Raw genomic sequence first — 18,920 nt, 5'->3', positions numbered from 1 at the left:
TACATTGCTGTCGTTACTCATCTTACTAATATTGTAAACTACCCCCGTCAGCTTTGGATTTTTTCTGAGCATTAATTTTTAGAGTATCTCGAGTCAACCCTATATTCAAACAAAAACGATAATATCAACGTCGGTTCATCTGTTAGAAAACTACGATGACACAGAGAGACTGACAATGCACAAACACGACAACTTAGGTACTACGGATACGGAGTAGCTATTTACGTCGCTACTTTATACAATTTCAACAAACATGGCGAGAAATTCTGTATTTTCATTTATTATTTTATTAAAAGCTTCTGTGTAAAGAGTATTACGTTTTCAAACATAAAAATATTGTTTTTAAATCTGTTCATAAAATAATATGAATGAATTTTTCACAACAGCGCCTGAACTATTTTTTTATTCATAGCAATTTTTTCATACAACGGTGTAATTAATTAAAGTTAGGAAATATGCTAAACTTTTTTATATGTTTTTTTTAGATTTAGACACTTTGATACCTATAGGACATAATATCGTAATTGAATATGGAGTGTGATCCTTCTTTTTAAATGAAAAAAAATAATAAAAGAGAAAATTAAAATACTACTAATACTACTATTGCCTAAACATACCTATTTGTAACGAAATCTAATCATACTATACATACTACACTAACTACTTTAATTCAATTTATGCAGTGGCCATCTAGGATTTTCATTTTGACAACACCATTGGTTTTACCACCCTTCAAAGCCACGAAAACGCCGCTCATGACCAAAAGTTGAAAATTTCGAGCAGCAACCATCTTGCATTTAAACTTTGACAACACTATCGGTTATACCACACTCGAAAACCACGAAAACGACATCAAATAACGAAAAATTTATATTTATCAATATCCTCAAAATATTAACTAATAAATCACGGTTTACTCACGTAAAATAATAGAGAAAAGCTCTACTAGTTTCGAGTCACAGAGGGACTCTTCATCATGAACAGCGCGCGCAGACGCGGCGACGTGCGCTACGCTACTTAATATTTGTAGTTAATTTAGTACGTCTCACGATAGTTACTACAAAAATATCCTCACAATACTATTACCTCATACAATTATTCAGTGAAAATATAAAACTGAAAACTCGTTAACTGCAAACTTTTTTTGAATCCAGACAACACAAAACTTCGACAAAGGCTTTTTTAAACTCCAAGTCCGCCTAAATACCGTTGTAGTTATCAATGGAAACTGGAACAATGTTTTTCGAATTCGTGAACACTGACTACACACTGACGTAGCTTGGAAGTCACGTAACACGTACGTAACTATGAGCATGACTCGTATCATGATGACGTATTATTTATTGATAATAGAAAGATTAGATTTTAGGTGGACGCGGATTATGTGTGCGGATCCGCAATGAGCTATGCGGCCATTAATGCTCAAACCTTCACCCTGTCAGAAGAGGTCGTTGGTCAGCAGTGGCCACTTATAGGCTGATAATAATGTGACAGCTACAATGTAGTGGAAACAAACGATAACTACTAGGCTATTCTGTAATTGTCAATTCGCAACTTTTAAAGTGAGCTCGATCGCGGTCCACCATGTCATTGGTTGTGAAAATAATCTCGATCAATGACGGGCGAGTATCCGTATATTCCAGACCATAACTACTCTTATGCCACATTTTATTTCGATCCCTTCAGCCGTTTTGACGTGAAGGAGTCACAAACAAGTAAACATACAAACTTCCGCATTTATAACATTAGTGGGATAACATTATTCACAATTTCCTTCAATCTTTTTCCCAGTTTCAACCTGTGTTTCCTGTAGTCCTATTAAGTACCTTAATTACACAAACACTTATACTATTTATAACGCCATGGTTTCATGCATAGTTGCCGATAACAAAGCATTCAATATCTGTTATTATTTTCCTCTACGTTTTTACATTATATTGTTTGGTCATAGACTAGTCTCAATGTGATTAGTTTGTTCACTCTATTTTTAAACTAGGTATTTATTATTCGTAACTTGCTTTTAGTATTGGTTTAAAATATTTAACATAATAACTATTTCATCGATATCGCGTTCCGAGTATTGTACTGAACGAAAAAAATATATTTTAGAAACACAATATCCCTATTGTGTTTTTAAAATATACTTTTTTGATGACTGGGTCAAAAATAAATTATTACAACTTTTCAATACAATAAAATATTCAAAAATAATCACATTCTCATTCATAAATTTGATAAACTACTTAATTTACGATTTTTTCTAGCTAAATTTCTAGAAATAAGTCTACTATTTGACGTAAAAAAAAATCTGATAACATCATAATAGAGTATTTCATACAATGTTCATAGAAAACATCGTTTTTGACGTTTCGAAATTTTAAGTAGGTATTGAATTTGACTAGTAGGAAACTAGCCTGTTGTAGGAGGAATATCAATATCACTACATAGTAAAACTACGCAACGGATTTTGATGCGGTTTTTTTTTAAATAGATAGAGGGATTCAAGAAGATGGGTATTTGTTTAATACATAAATAATATATCACCATTGCACCCATGCGAAGCTGGGCGGGTCGCTAGTACTTATATAAATAATAGGGCTAATTTACTTTGGTTTCGGAGTACTAAATATAAAAAAGTCGAATATAGTACCTCCCTGTCGTGTGAAGTCGGTAAAAATTAATTGATATACATATACTGTAGTTATCTACTGCTAAGCGCAAAACTCGCTAAACGGATTTGGTTAATTACTGTTCAGTCATGTTCGTTATTGTTAGGATAACTTATTATAACAGCAGGAATATTATGTGAACCAAAGGGGAGCAAGGGCCTATTATAATTGCATTTTCCCACGTTCGTACGCAGTGAACATAATAAATACCACGTGAAAAACTAATTTTAATTTTCATCATAGTCATAAAACAACAGTTAATTTTCTTTTATTAAAGCTCTATACTGGCGATTTCACCCAATCTGCTTCTATTCATAATAGCGTGATATTTTACCCCTTAACCCTATAATCTCTCGCAAAAAAGGACTATCCAACACAAGAATAATTATTCAAATCGGACCGGTAGTAACAGAGATTAGCGCATTCAAACAAACAAACTTTTCAGCTTCATATACATATATTACTATGTAGATGTGCTTGCTATTCTGAAAATCTGCACAGAGACACGTAAAAATAAAACAAAACCTATCGTATTCGAGTTTTTTTTTGCATTTTCAACACCAATGTAAAACTTTGTTCAGATTTCAATAAACAAGAAGCGTAATAGCGTTTTAAGCTGATTTTTGACGTAATATTTTTCAACTCAAAGCGTTCACGGACTCCCCTCCCTTACCTTTTGTTTTGTTGCATTTTCCGTGATGAATTGTTACAGTTACTGGTGTATAATTCATTTTACATCTTAAAAAAGTATATTTTGAGTAGGTACAAAATACAAAAATGTATTTAATAAAACCTGAATATTTTGTAATTCTACAGCTTAAATTAATGCTCTTATACGTCACGTTTTCTTTTCGTTACTTTTTTTGCATTTTCTGTATAAGTTTGCAATTACGTAATTATTTGCATACACTTCCCAAAAATCAATTTTCAACAAATAAGAATGACACCAATTATATTTATTTTAAAATTTTGACATGAAACTGTTTTCAGCGGAAAATCGGACTACTTTTTCCGATATTAAGAGGGAAAAATTATTACATGTTTTCAACAAAAAAATAAATTATTTAAGGGCTTAATTATTATAGTACGTCACCACAACTTTCGCTAAAAAAAATACAAGATGAGGAAAAGCCAGTAGGTATTTATTATAGGCACAAATTTTCAGTATTTGTTATGTACCTATAAAAAGTTTAAACACAAAAGTTGTGGATCTTTTTAGAATCTACTATCTACTAACTTTGCCAATTGCGATTGAAATTTTTCCATAAGACTTATTTTTTAGTTTTTTATTTTTTCCGATCTCGGGTAACTATTTGTCTTCGCAATAGGTTTCATTCTATTACTATTGAATGTGTTTCCAAATATTATATCTGCCCATCTCATGTTATAGGAAACTGGAAGATAATTAAAACTGAAGGACCTACAAAAGGTTGGATTCTGTGCCACTGCACTCCCCGACCATTGACCCCGCCATACGCGAAGGATAGATTATTATTTAAATTAATTTAAAATTATGTGTCCATGTCAAAAAAAGTATTTGTTATTATTAACGGATATCAACCTTGTGAGAAGTTTCTTAAAATAATTTTACATACATTATTTGTGTATTATTGTTTGAATACCGGATCCCCTTATGTTTGTATTGCTATGCAGTTAATAAAACTTTTTGGAATGGAAATGGAATGAATGGAAACAGTAGATTGCAAATATCTTTGCTGACGACCATTGCTAAATTTAATATCGATGGTTCATGAACATTGCACATTTTGTACGTATAAACAAATCGTCAGCATGGTTACTCGTAATAATTATAAGAGGCAAATGAGCGGCAGGCACCGGCTTCTGCTCTATACCCAACACTAGTTCTCACACTACACACAACACAACCATTACCCGTGAAACTGTGATTAAATTGTGTACACTGTAGCAAATAGATACTTATTGCACATTGTAGCATAATTAATATGTGCCATTACGGCTTGTCCACTCAATACACATTAACGATCGGAAACATAATAATATTCCCTAACTATTGATTTATTGTAGTTTCAGCATTTATTCTACTGACGATAGTAAAACAGTAAGGGGCTAAGTAAGAACCTATTAGATAGGTACTAACAGGAATTTAAAACTTTTTATACCTACACTAAAGCAACATTATTTATTTTATGCTTACCTATCAAAGGCTTAGTAAGTATCAATTGAAATATGAGTATGCAACTTATTATTTGTGAGAAATAATTTATAAGTCAATCGGTGTATGTAAGTAATGTGTGGGGTCTGATGTCACTTGGTCAGTACTCACGGATGCAGGTCATACGGATGATAGTGCTGCGCGGGCGGCTGCAGCTCATGCAGCGGCAGGTAGAACTCATGCACTCGCGCGTACTCGCGCGCCATGCCGCGGCCGCGTGACGCGCGACACATGCGACCACTCCGCGCGACGATGTCACACCCGACTGCCGACCGCGACTAGCAACGATACCGCGGCCGGGACACACGCACTAACCAGGCGACGCGCTCCGCTCGCAATCTAGGTACCTACTACCATCACCCCGGGAAAAGTTCTACAACCCCAACTTAATATCATAATCCATAACTTATTCGTTAATAAAATTGCCCTCGTAGAATGTACCTACTTCATGTTAATCTGTTTAAACATAGCACGAATGTTAGCACGAATAGAGAACCTCACGTGATTAGATATAACAATAAAGTATCAGTAAAAACACTGCGCCCGCCTACTTGTAACTTTTCCGGTTAGGGGCGTACCTATACATATCCCACCCAACTGTTCAAGACACTCTTTAAACATTCGTCGCAACGATTTTCCTGTCGCAAACATTTAATGAACAGACTACAGACTGCGAGCGGTGGTAGTGATTACTGGTACTGGTTCGGATAGTGCGGGTGGAAAACAAAACTAGTCTGCGGCGCAGCGGAGAGCAGCGGAGAGCAGCGCGGGGCCGCGGCGGGCCTCCAGGTGCAGGGTTGCACTGATCCGATTACACTGCTCTACCGGCGCGCTTCCTAACACTGACGCAATACGCTCACTCTATAATCCTCTCTGAAGCCCACAGTACAATTTATTATTTTTCACAGTACAATCTATTAGAAAAAAATCTAGCTATTTCGTTTCACTTTTCACTAATAATCACTGTTTTCATCGAATTTTGTCACTTTTATGAACATTGAATTTTGGTAAAATTTTGGTTAACTTCACACTTTACCCACAAAACACAACAGATCTCGTCAATATTTGATAAAACTACAAGGAGTCGAGGGGAATGAGAAGCGCGCTCGATATCACTTCCTACAAGCTAGCAGGCAATAATATAATGCTGCACTCGTAGCGCAATCATGAACGGCTAAAAGTGCATCGCGATGACGCAGCGTGGCCCTGAACCTGCCCTTCACCAACAACCACCCGATACCGGCCTACGGTGATAGAATCTAAATGCAGCTAGTCCAGCGCGCGGCCAATACAGAAACGGTCCCACTTGTCTGAAATCGAACAAGTAATGGATATGCAGTTCGGAGACGTTGCAATCACGAGACGTCTAATAGTTGGCTTACACGTGCCGCCTGCAACTAGTAAACATAACGTAATATTATGCAACCGAACAAAACGCACTGACTCTTATATGCAGAGTGCATAGCGAGGTGGAGCGAGGTGCAGAGGTATTACTAAGATCGCGTAATGACTTTGTAGCGCGGCGCGCGTTGTACTGCTTGACCGCGCTTGCTTTGTGATAACCAATTTAACGTCAGACCCTTCAGCCTTTTTAACGTGATTGAGTAACAAATATACACACAAACTCACAAACTTTCGCATTTTAATATTAGTAAGCCAACAGCAGCAACACTCATGAAACAAACACAAGCATGAAGTGCTTCATTACTTGAACTATAGACAAGAACTGGTTCCTTATCAATGCACTCTTAAGTGGTAATTAATCAATTCCATCAATGGTGGCGATAGAGTAACATCACATCATCATTATTTATTTACGAATCAAACAAGAATAGTACAAAGTATTTAATATAAAGGAACGATACGCCCTGAATACAGTGAATTAAAATTAAGACCAATACTTTTTGAAATGCCTATGTGGTGTTCCATTAATATATCTATTGACGTGCCTGGATAGAAACACCTCAGAAACAAGGCTTACAAAATAAAAATAAAAATATTTAAAAAATTTTAACTGGTAGCAGGGCAAAGATAAGGGTCTTCAGTGAGGACCAACGTCTTGGTGCTCGTCAGCAAATAATGTAGCGTGAGGTTCTGTTTGTCTAATCAATGTAGCTGTCAAAAATTTAAAGCCTATACCTGTCTGAATGTGATTTTAGCTAATTTTTATAAAGCAACACACCATAGTTAGTAGTGCTTTACCACCAGAGATGTGCTATGCTACGTTGTTGTGAATGCCTTTGGCTTCCACCCAATCATATTTATTGGTACCGATAACATGGCACTGGTAACGGACTCAGCGAGGCTATTTTTTATACGGAAAAATGCGTGCTATGGATGTGAGCTTGGATGGGTTGTGTGCTATGGATGCTTGTATACTACTATCGATACACTGTAAACTCGAGCTGCGCATCTTCGTAGCATAGCTACACAACATATTGCTGGTGGAAAAGCCATTAACGCGTACACATCCCTGGCGGAAAATTCTGACGATAGCCCTTCATTATGAATGGTGAACGTACGCAGCACCTGCCACCCGACCTACGCCATTTTCGCAAACCAATTACCAGCCAACACCGAATTACTGTTACCTTCGTACTGTATCGGATTAACTCTAAGGCTTCTCAATAATAAAAGCGACGGCCATCGATATTTTGTAGTGAAATCGTATATAAATGTACAATATGTTGTTGAACTAAATTGACCTTGGATACATCCAAAATAAGGTCGACATATTCTCTATTATTTATTTATTTATTTGGATTTCATAACACACATCTCTGATAAGGCCTCGAAACCTAGTTGGGAATATTTGAATAGTCCTTATGACAGTCACAACAGTCTACAACAGTCATATCATCTTTTTTTGAGGGGGAAAAATCGTCCAATAACTCTCCCGCCTTGGGTGAGGCGAAAAGGAGTGTCAGACTCTTACTGACTAAAAACCAGCCCGTTCCTTCTCTTGCTTTGAGCTGGAGCGGTTATCTGTTATGTTGTCCGCAGCTGCGGATCGAGCATCAGCCCTACTTGGTCCCATCTGTGGTGGACACTCACCTTACGAGACAAGTTATTAGGTCCCGTAAACAGAGTCAAGAATTAGCTTCAAAATAAGATAAAGTATAAAAATGTTGTAGGTATAAATGAAAGCAGCAAAAAGTAAAGAAAACTTGCACTATCTTAACACAGCTCTCAGAGACATCGGTCAGTGCGAGGTAAAACATCGAAGCAATATGGTCGGACATCCCACACCCCCGCTGCCCCGAGCGATTGAGTTCCTGATATTCTCAATACTCTTCCAATTTCCAATTACAAAGAAACTAATGGATTTTTATTTATACGTACACGATTGATATTTGCACAGAAGTGAAATAGAGCCTAAAACGAAGTATCGAAAAACACACACACACGCGTAATGAAAGTTATGAAAAATGTTTGAATTCGTGGATGGTGTTCCACAACCGTGCAAACACAACAAAACAACATTTTACCAATATTCGTAACAGACCAACAGAGTGCAAAGCTTTTAGAATAGTGAAATGGTTTCATTTTACAACGGACTGTATATATTATGGATATCAGAATTATTATTCGTGATAAAATAATTTGGCATAGACTTTAAGATACACGAGACACTTTGGAACAAGCAAATAGCTTCACTAGAGGACTGACCGACAGACAGACGTTATTAATATTATTATATTTGCTTTGACGTTCAAAAGTACCTTCCTGGTCTATTTGAAATAAATAATTTTGAGTAACCGTAAAGGGTAACATGGTAGGCGCCACACCGCAACATCGTACGAGCCTAGTTCAACATCCGGCCCTAGTCGGCTCGGCTCCTGTATACACAGTCAGGCAAACAGTCGAGCAAACTAGAAGTAAACAAAAACAATTACTTATTTACCGTACTATACCACATAGTTACCATAACACGAATAATACGAAAGTTATTTACTAAATACAATTCCTTTTTTGATATGAACGTGACGAGCACCAGTATTACAATTTACAACAGTTGCCCAATTTAAACGGAGACGTTTAGAAATTAATTCTAATAACAATCTGTAATTAAATATACAGTGAAAGAGATTGTTTACGATGGTGCGCATTTCCCTGGCAATGAGCAACGAGAACAATATATAGATACCTGTTGCGTCTGCTGGTGACACCACCCCGCGTCGCCGTACCCTCACCCTACACCAGCCCCCCCCCCCCGCCCCGCAGCTTCTATACATCCACGACCGACCCTAGTGTCGATACTGCCCGAAACTAGTCATATCTATTTCATTTCAATGTACTACTGTACCAGGCACTAGATAGCCTAAATAATAACTTATCTCCAATAGATACTCGCACGTACTTATTTATCGATAACTGGGAAATCCCGTAAACAAAAATTATGTATTGTGTAATATCATCACCTTTTATATACCTACATCAACATAAAAATGTCGATTTCAATCCTCAGAACCCGAACTCACCAAAGGCTAGCAATGCCCTTATACCTATCTCCACTGGTGTTGTGGGTGTCGATGGGCGGCGCCAATTGCTTACCAATTTTACCATCAACTGATCAATCTGTTCATTTGTCATCTTATAATAAAAACAATGTTGAAGCGTTTTTGTATCGAGTTATTTATTTATCTATAAACACCATCCTTTCGTAATCATCACAGAAGAATAGAAACAACTAACAACAAATAGCGCAGATACTTATTAAGTAGTCAGGCAGGAGACACTGGGACAGACAGGTAACATTGCACAAACACATATCATGGGATGTCACTCGCAGCCAGCCTCCCGCGGGCTCCGCACTGGCCGTGATCCATGTCTCTGACGGAACCACGCTCACAAATAGTCACAGACTCACACAGAAAGAAGATCCAATCTATAGTAATATACAAAGCTGAAGAGTGTTTGTTTGAACGTGCCAATTTCGAAATAATCTTTTTGTTTTCAATAGTCCATTTATCGAGGCCATAGGCTATGTAACATCACGCTACGGACTACGATGAATAGAAGCTGGGTAGCGGTAAAACCACACGGGAGTAGCTAGTTTATTATGAAACTTGGCCAAGGTGAGAAGGTGACAAGAACGATATCCGCAACGCTAATTCCAATAGTCGGATACAAAGAACTGAAGACGCAGCTCAGGGCCAAATCTTTGTTAATGTAGAACTTGCACACCTAACTGGGCAACCTGTCCAAGGTTTGTAATTTGTATGATGGTCTACAATTTTGAGGATGTCGTTTCCAATGGCGGTATTGAGAAAAATTATTGAGGATGCTGAATACAGTATTGAAGTTCCTTAATGACTCTGCCTTGATGATGACCACTATATCGAGACAGAGTCATGGATGTTGATGCTACATCCGTCTAGTTCCAATCCAAGTGCCTAAACACTTTCTCGAACGCGTAATTCCTGGAGTCTTAAGACACCTATACGTACATGCATCTGCACTCGATATGGCTTCTTCATTTGAGGGACTCCAATATATGGTTTCGATTGGAGCAAAGCCTTTCTCATAACCAACCACAAATACTAGACAGACACAATGACTGATATTATTAGTTCTCTATCTGGCGGAGCGTGATGTAACTATATAATATGTCCTCTACGGCTGTAGAACCTTTTTGGAAATCGACTTGTTCGAAAAACTTGAAATCGCGAACCTGAGAGAAAACATCCGTGGCCTATTTACTGAATAAACATGACATAACCATAACATTATAAAGAATGTATTGTATAGTTGTTATGCTCAACAAAGTTCTGTTACAAAAGCCCTAAGTGAACTTGAATAAAGTTATGACTCATTTACGCCAGCGTGAAAGTCAGTGGCAAAGGTCGGTCGGCGGAGGCGGGCTTCCTACAAAAATGGCTATTTTTGGGATGACATTGAATGAAAGTATATTTTTGCACAGTGAACACGGCTACGTAATTGTACGTTCTGTAAATTACGAGAGAAAAAGCTAAAGTTATAAAATGATGTTAGGAAAGAATCTTTCTTCGCAAGAATGGGCTTGACTGTCCTTTTTATGGTTTAGAGGCCATGTTTATCTATCGGTTTAAGTTGAAACTACTGAAAGATGTTCTCGCGCGGTTTCACCTGCTGCTCTCCACCTACTGATAGTAGCGTGATGTTTATAGCCTTATAGCCTTTCTCAATTTCGATATCGATAAATCCCAAATACTGTAGTTATTCCACGCGGACGAAGACGCGTGCAAAAATTAGTAAATAATAATAAGAATATAAATGAAATCTGATTGATCGCTACAATGTACCAAACAAAAAGTTAATTGAAAGCGTACGTTACTTAATTTTCCATTATTGTTTTATTTTATTTTTTGGTGTACGTCAATTCAGAGTTTAATGAAAGATTGTATTATTTTATTACATTTTCATTGAATAAACAAATTGTTATCTTATAGTTACTACCTACTCTGTTATATAAGGTGTTCTAAAATTATCTAATGGAAGGTAGTGTTGAGTTGGAAGATTACTGAGATTATTTAGATATTTAATTTAAATCATAGAAATAGGTAACATCAAAAGTTGTTATACGATTATAAATTATATTGTACCCATCAATTAACAGTTAACAGAATCAATATGATTCTCCAAAACCTCCATGTTTCCCTTTTTCACCACACCCTCGCCGAGCCAACGGCATAAGTTGATGGGTCATAGATGATCCGCAGACAAAATTGCACACATGTACAATTTAAGCGGATTAATGTTCATCAGTTGGCGCAGATGCGGACGTGCTAACTACGTCTCGATGTTACGTACCTATGGCGGTGTATTGCCAACTAATCAGTGATCTGTTACCCTGCTGTTCTAGTGTTAGCTATAGGGTTTATGTGAAGTAGTAATTATAATTACGTAAATTGACTGCATAAACATGTACCTAGTTTGATTTTCGCATGGAGCAACTCTTTGTGTGTTCCACAAATTGTTTTTTCGGGTTTGGGTATCATGTGTATATGAACTTGTATGTTTGTAAACGTACCCACGACACAGGAGAAAATACTAGTGTGGGGCAACTTTGGACAAAATTTTGCGTGATATTTATTACAATAAAATTACGTAGCAGCAACATATACGTTGATTATATTTTGCTGTCTTTTTCTTGGGTCTGAGGAAAAACATGAGCTGTAAAACCAACACAAGAAACAAAGATAAAGCATCAATGGCAGGTCGTCAGTTCTCTAAACGTCAGTGTAAGAGATGGCACTTAGAGAAAGGACGGCAGGGTAATGTACCTGATGTGTCTGTAGCGCGTCATGAGGTCGCGCCGCGTGTGTCGGCGCCGCCGCCGTCACCTGCAACAGGCAGAGTGGCGACTTAACTTGGCTGGCGACTGGCGACACCCAGGGAGAGACCCTGGACTAGTACTGCGGCTAGCACTACGTTATATCTGTTATGCTGTACTATATCTGGCGTGCAGGCTGGCTGGTAGCATTTCCATGAAACCTATTGATGTAAATGGACTTGACACAGTAGCAAGTTGTAGAGGAAAGGAGTAATAAACCAGTTAATCTTCATTAATACGTTAATTTCCAAATGGACGTCTATAACAAGGATTGGTCGCAAAAAGCTTTATACGGAGAAGAGTTGTAGGTGGATCTTGGCTGAAATCTAAATCTAACTCTGATCTAATATCTAAATATTCAAATTCAATTCCAATAAAAACATTATGTCAAAAACCAAGTGTCTAGTTTTTTTGCCGTTAAAAGTTGTTGAGATCTATATAATATGTCGGTTCAATACCAAGTCGGTTAATTTATTTAGTCACTGCTTAAGAGTTCTTCTGTCTTTCCTATTCTTATTACGTTAGCTATCTAATATTAGGTAGTTATATCAATATTGAAAATCCTTTACATAACTAAATAGATCGACTTAAACATCAATGTTTTTCAGATTTCATTCGGTAGCCAAATCGATTTCGAGAATGGATGGTAACCATTTATTTGTTCGACATGACCACGGCACTGCCGTGCCCCCCGGTTATTTTAACGAATAGCATATCCGCCATAGAATACCGAAACTGGTTGTCAATAATCTAACCGAATCGAATTAAGATCAACGTAAATTATGTTTTTTTAGTTCCTAGCTATACCTACTCATGACACTGCGTACTGTTGTTGTAGCACCAAGAAAAGCTTGCGACGCAAAGGATAGAAGCATTCCACGATCGCGTCATAATCTGGGTGAGGAAATCGTACGCCTTGTGCTATATAAATTATTGATTTATTCATACTTACTTGTCAACAAGTCTACGCGGCTAAGGAAATATTCAGAATTAGAAAACCTTCTAGATGCAAGACAGTTGACCGGCGAGTTCAACTCTGGTCATGGGGAACGCGAGACTTTTCCCCTATACCTAGTTAATTTGGTTTGGTACGATATTTAGACAGGTCAAGGATGTTCGGGTCTTTCTCGCACATAGCTACGAGACCAAAGTTCCTTGTGTCTTGGATATATACAGACCAATTAGCACTCCATTGATCCTTTAATCGCGATTTATTTCCAGTCCAGAACTAAGTATCTTGGTCTTGGCCAATAGAACAAGCACATGAATTGTAAAAAATAAAAACTTAACGTACGTATTTAGCTTTACGCGTATGTAAAATGTATTAGTATACCGAGAGTCAACAGGTTAAGGTACGATATAAAGATTTACAAAATATAAACAGAAAGTTTAATGGACTCTTACTTGCAAGGGTCGATGAAACATGTATTTATTGGAACAATTTAACTAACTACCCAAGTACAAATCGTATTGGTTATAAAATAGATTTTATCAATAGTTAACACTGTTTAAGTGAGAATACATACATACATAACCACGCCTGTCTCCCATGGGGTAGGCAGAGATAATGGATAACGCCAATTTAAGTAAGAATTCAGAATAAAAATCAGAGAATCGCCATCCACCTTACATAAAGAATTACATACCAATACCATAGTTATATGTACTATGTAGTTACAATAACCATGCCGTATGACGAGATACATGAATATAAAGTTTCAAGATATATCTAAACACAAGTTTTCCAATATTCTGTTGAGTTGTTGGGGCGAGAGTCGAGTGTCTTCCATCGGCAAACAGACAGTGAAACATTTCTTTGAGTAAATAAACAAAAGTGTACTTTATAGTAGGGTAGATATTCATATTAACAAATAGAGATGCGTCTTTTGTCTAGTACCGAGTTTACGTTTTCTATAGAAATAAAAAAAAGTCAGACATCATTCAGTCAAAAAGGTCTTAACTAATTTTTGTAGATAGGTACCTAACTACCTACCAATATTCCCAAACATCGTCACTTGTTATTATGTATAGTGAGTTAGGTATATTCATTGGTACACATAAGCTTAGCACTGGTGGAAACAGACTCAGCTAAGCTATGTTTTTTGCATGACTATCGACACATCGTATACTCGAGCTGCGCATCTTCCTCGCATAGCTACCATTGTATCAGTGGAAACGGCCACATAGTTTCACAGCTTAGTCATTACATTACATTTTCGTAGCATAGCTACATAACACATCTCAGATGGAAAAGCACCTTTGGTACAGTTTGGTATGAGTGTTTCGAAGCACCTGGGTCGACCAGGAATGAAGTCAGATATAACACGACTTATGCTGGAAGAGTGAATGGCGTGACGACCCTGCCTCATGTTCTTATCTCTCATGGGATTAGAACTTTCGCTACCCACTGCTATGAAAGTACAGGCCTGTAGACTTTACAAAAAAATGAAATTAGCTAACTAGTTACGACTTTTAAAATAGGATTCAGAACGATACATCGATGCAAAACCCTCTGGTTTTGCACAATATACAGGTAGTTATTCTCTGTCTATATTCTAGTTATCTCTGTACAGATTTTTTTGTTATGCATAGTAAAACGCTTATAGGAACTAGGTACTGAAAGATTTACCTAATTCAGTTCGAGTGTATTGGTATCAAGCGGAGGAGCTGGCTGATAACTGTACCTATGCAAAAATTGCAGCCGTATCAAACTTACCGTATAATCTAATCATACCTAATTATCAAGCTATAGTCGTTGCTGATATACCTTTACAAACAAAATCACGCCGGCTTATCAAAGATCAGGACCACTCTGATCAGCGCGCTTACTCTTGAATCCAATTTCGATCTATCCACATTGACATTATCGTGATTTGTGAATTTTCGTACTCTTAAGTTGCAACACTAGCGCCCATTGCATCTGTATTGCGTGGATATTAAAGGAACTAAATTGTATTGAATTTCTGAATACTATTAATTTTAACAGGTACGATTGGGGTTGTATAGTTTTCCCATTAAATAATTATAATTATTGAGAGTTTATTAGATTGAAATTAAATTGAACTAGATATTGAAATTGATACTAATATTAATAGTTATAATTAAAATAGTTAGAATTGAAATAATAGTTAACTATAATCAATTGAAATTAAATTAAAAATTGAAGTGAAATTAAATTGAATGCCTCGTCGAATTGAACCGAATTCGATTCCCGTGTCGGGCAAAATATTACTGGGCTTTTTTCGGTATTTCGTAGCACGGCGTCCGGAATTGTATTCAGCATATGGCAATAGGCTCACCCCCTATTACATGGGACTTATAAAATAATTGGTGAAAAGTGGATGTACATTGTACAGTCGCATTACGTGCCGTAATGTGCTCTTCCGCCTTTTCCTTTGGGGATAAAAGGCGTGCCGTTGAAATTGATATTGTTTTCAAAAGTTAGCGCCCTGGTCGTTCTGCAAATCCGTCCATTGAACGTGGCGAACGAGACTTATTGAGAGCAACTAACTTCCATTCTAAATTACTATTAGATTATTAGAAGCTTAGAAACTGATGGAAACAAGTTATTCGACTTCAACCGTAGTTAATAGATAGTATGTTTACACGCTTGGCAAGACCGATGGTGTTCGGGGTGGCTTGCGGTTGCGTGCTAGCAAAAGTTCATCCAGACCAGTGCCAGTTTTAGAAAACGGTTCAAAGGATCCTTTTTGCAGTAAGTGTTCCAGGATTTCCTATTACAGATTATTCTAAACTAATAGAAACGAAGCACACCTATTCACAAAGTCATATTAACTATCCTTAAGGAAAACTAGGCAACCGTCTAGGGCGCCAGGTTACAGAGAGGTGCCGCGAGCCGCGTATCGATAACTGTCCATAGAGCGGCGACGGCGCTACAAGAATTAGGGAAGTCTAACTATAAGTTGCTTGTCTTTTTTTTGAGGGGGAAAATCATCCAATGACTTCTCCCGGCTTAGGCAAAGCGAGAGGGAGTGTCAGACTCTTACTGACTAAAAACCACCCCGTTCCTACTCCTGCTTTTCGAGCCGGAGCCCCGGTAAACCCGCTAGGTAGTCTGCAGCCAGCTCTGCCTACGCGCCTTAATCTCGCTGTGCGCTCGGCCAGGCAGTTGCGACTGTTATACAGTGACCAACGGACAGTGTGTTGTTTTTTTTTATCAATAACCAAACGATATATATCACGCTAGGATTTTAATCAAGCTATAAAGCTTGTAATATAAATGAATTAAAAAGCGGGTTTTGTGTAGCTACTTTAAATATTAAAAAAGCATTTCATACATTTCAGTAGAGGTGGAAATATTTTTGGGTCCTTACTTTGGTTTGGTTGGTAGATATATTTGATTTAAGTTGTATTGAGCCACACATAAGAGCCTAATCATTAATAATATTAAAATTATTTAAGTCAAGTAAAATTGGAGTTTTAACTCTCATCTGATTCGTAAACTACGTCAAGTTCATATATAGTGGAGCTCTGTTTTCCATTTAGATATTACATTTTAGGTTTCAAAGTAGTTATTTAATCAAAATGAATGTCATACTAATTTTTAATAACTATAAGCATTGCTTCGAGTAACGACAAGCTCAAAATGAATTTGAAATTGTATAATTTGTTTTATTTTGCAATATTTATAGTTACATTTATTTTATATATACAACTTAAAAAGGAATAAAAACAAATTTAAAACTAAAATAAAGAAAAAATTTAATAAAAATTCTCGTTAGGTGTTTGTTAATTGTTGTTCTTTTCAAACACATTTTCAGTACACATATAGCATCAGCTATCATCTATATGTGTACTATGGATCATTAGCCTCCCCCATTCACAGGCCACTTCCAGCCCGGCCGGCTGAAAGTGATCTACATGTAGCGGCTTCTTTTATCCACAAATGAACAAAACATGTTGTACTGTGAAAATAATCTTTATTTAAATTTGGTCATAAATTAAATTCAGGAATTTAACATTCACATAACATATGCTGTCTTGAGATAGATCTTAAAACCCTATTTTGTTTGGATTGGTCAAGATCTGTTTTACGGACAGATTTGAATCAAATGAATTCAGACACAAGAAAAAAGAAGTTTAATCCAGTGCTACTAAGTAAAAATTAGTATACATATGCGCTAAATAACATTTGTCTCATAAAAATAACATCTTAGAAAAAATATTTCACAATGCTTTCAATGATATAATAATAATAATAAAATTTAATTGTAGCTTTTAAAAGTATTGTCTTCCTCTTTAGTACCTTCCTATCTTCATCGGTAATAAGTTTATACATTTCATTTCTTCCGATTTTCAAGATTTAATACTTCTTAACATAATTTCTATCATTTCATGAAACTTTTAATGCTTGTTAAGAAAAGTGTTTAGAAGTGCTAGACTTTATTAAACTTCCTAGAACCAAGGTCACTATTTACAACTCTATTAAGTTAGCTTAGCACACTTCACACAAAACAAATGCTTGCCTCATATTATTAGTTACATAAAAGTTATTAATACTATTCATACCATCTGTATGACCTTCCAGGTAGCATTAGTTTAAGTTCGAGTTGAGTGATTCCTATACTTTGTTTTTGCCATTTAATCAATTCAAACATATGCGTGGTAAATAGAAAAACAGAACAATAAACCTATTTGAAAACAAGCACATTGAAATAAATAAATCTTATGAATAAATTGACCAGTCAGTATGTACTTATATACTCTCACATACATACTACTACTTGCCTGAATGTCTTGCAGATAAACTAATTTTATTGTTGTCAAACTTTTGTCCTTGTATGATGTTCAAGTTGCCTGGACTTAGTTCATCAATAATAATTAATTACGTATTATTATGTATATCACATTATGTGGACAGACTACATTAAGATAATGAGAAGATAGTACCTATACCAAAGTTTATGACATTCAATTCAAAAACAATTCCAAAATGTTTTGTCAAATAGGAACCAACAAGAGACTCTGGTAGTAGCGCGATAATTACTGTTACAGCTGACGTATAGCAGTTTAGTGTCTAGGAAATAAAAATTAAAATTTTGGCCACTTACTGGTCACACTGTGAAGTTTTAGACTCGTTGGGAAAATCTGCCATTCCTTGATATAAAGCATGGAAACTTCAAGAACTTATTATTTTGTCTAATTGTTAACACTGAACTGGTTCAAACTTTGCCAAAGTAACACTGAAAGTATCAATCACGTTTTGGTAATCAGGACTATACAAAATATTAATTTAGAAGCACTTTTATCAAAGTTTTATGTAATTAAACCTGTCAAGAAAAGATGAAAAATACACTTTACTGCGTTCGGCACACACACAATCACACAAGTTTACATTTCGACAAACGTCAAACTGAGCGCGTTTCGTCAACTTTAATTGTTACAACACTACAATGTAAGCATAAAATGTGCCTGGACAACTTTTAATGTAAAATCGATGGTTTTAGTGCCAGGGTGCTGGAAAATCACAATCATGTGCCAATTTAACACAATCATGTGCGTTAGACCTATAAGATAAAAATTTGCGTTGTTTATTCTAGTTTCGCTGGTGTGAAAATTAACAATTTTTTTTTCCTAAGTTTTCATCGCTATACTCTGGGGCCAAAATGATTAATTTTACATAAAAGTTGTCCAAACATAAATTGTAAGCGTTTGTGTCGAGTTTGTAGTAAGTTTATGAAAGGAGATATTGTATAAAACCATATCTATCTAAGATGGGGGC

At 36.4% G+C, this 18,920-nt stretch overlaps 1 protein-coding gene across 6 annotated transcripts in view; it reads right to left on the bottom strand.

The window, feature by feature from the left end:
- Positions 1-18,536, bottom strand: part of LOC118268768 (protein cycle) — a 48,555-nt gene extending 30,019 nt beyond the window's left edge. Inside the window, exons 1-2 of one of the 6 annotated variants that reach the window (XM_035583465.2) lie at positions 18,250-18,536; positions 12,129-12,188 (exon numbers count right to left, since the gene is read on the bottom strand). In XM_035583465.2, coding sequence (XP_035439358.1) covers positions 12,129-12,151 — 23 coding nt within the window. In that variant the 5' untranslated portion in view covers positions 12,152-12,188; positions 18,250-18,536. Of the gene's footprint in view, positions 1-4,974; positions 6,026-12,128; positions 12,189-18,249 lie in introns of those variants that run through there. The other 5 variants (XM_035583450.2, XM_035583424.2, XM_035583433.2 and 2 more) reach the window with 5 other exon arrangements.
- Positions 18,537-18,920: the final 384 nt, after the last annotated feature.

This window comes from Spodoptera frugiperda, chromosome 25, assembly GCF_023101765.2.
Source record: "Spodoptera frugiperda isolate SF20-4 chromosome 25, AGI-APGP_CSIRO_Sfru_2.0, whole genome shotgun sequence".
NCBI lineage: Eukaryota > Metazoa > Arthropoda > Insecta > Lepidoptera > Noctuidae > Spodoptera > Spodoptera frugiperda.
This window is presented reverse-complemented; position numbering and strand designations above follow the sequence as displayed.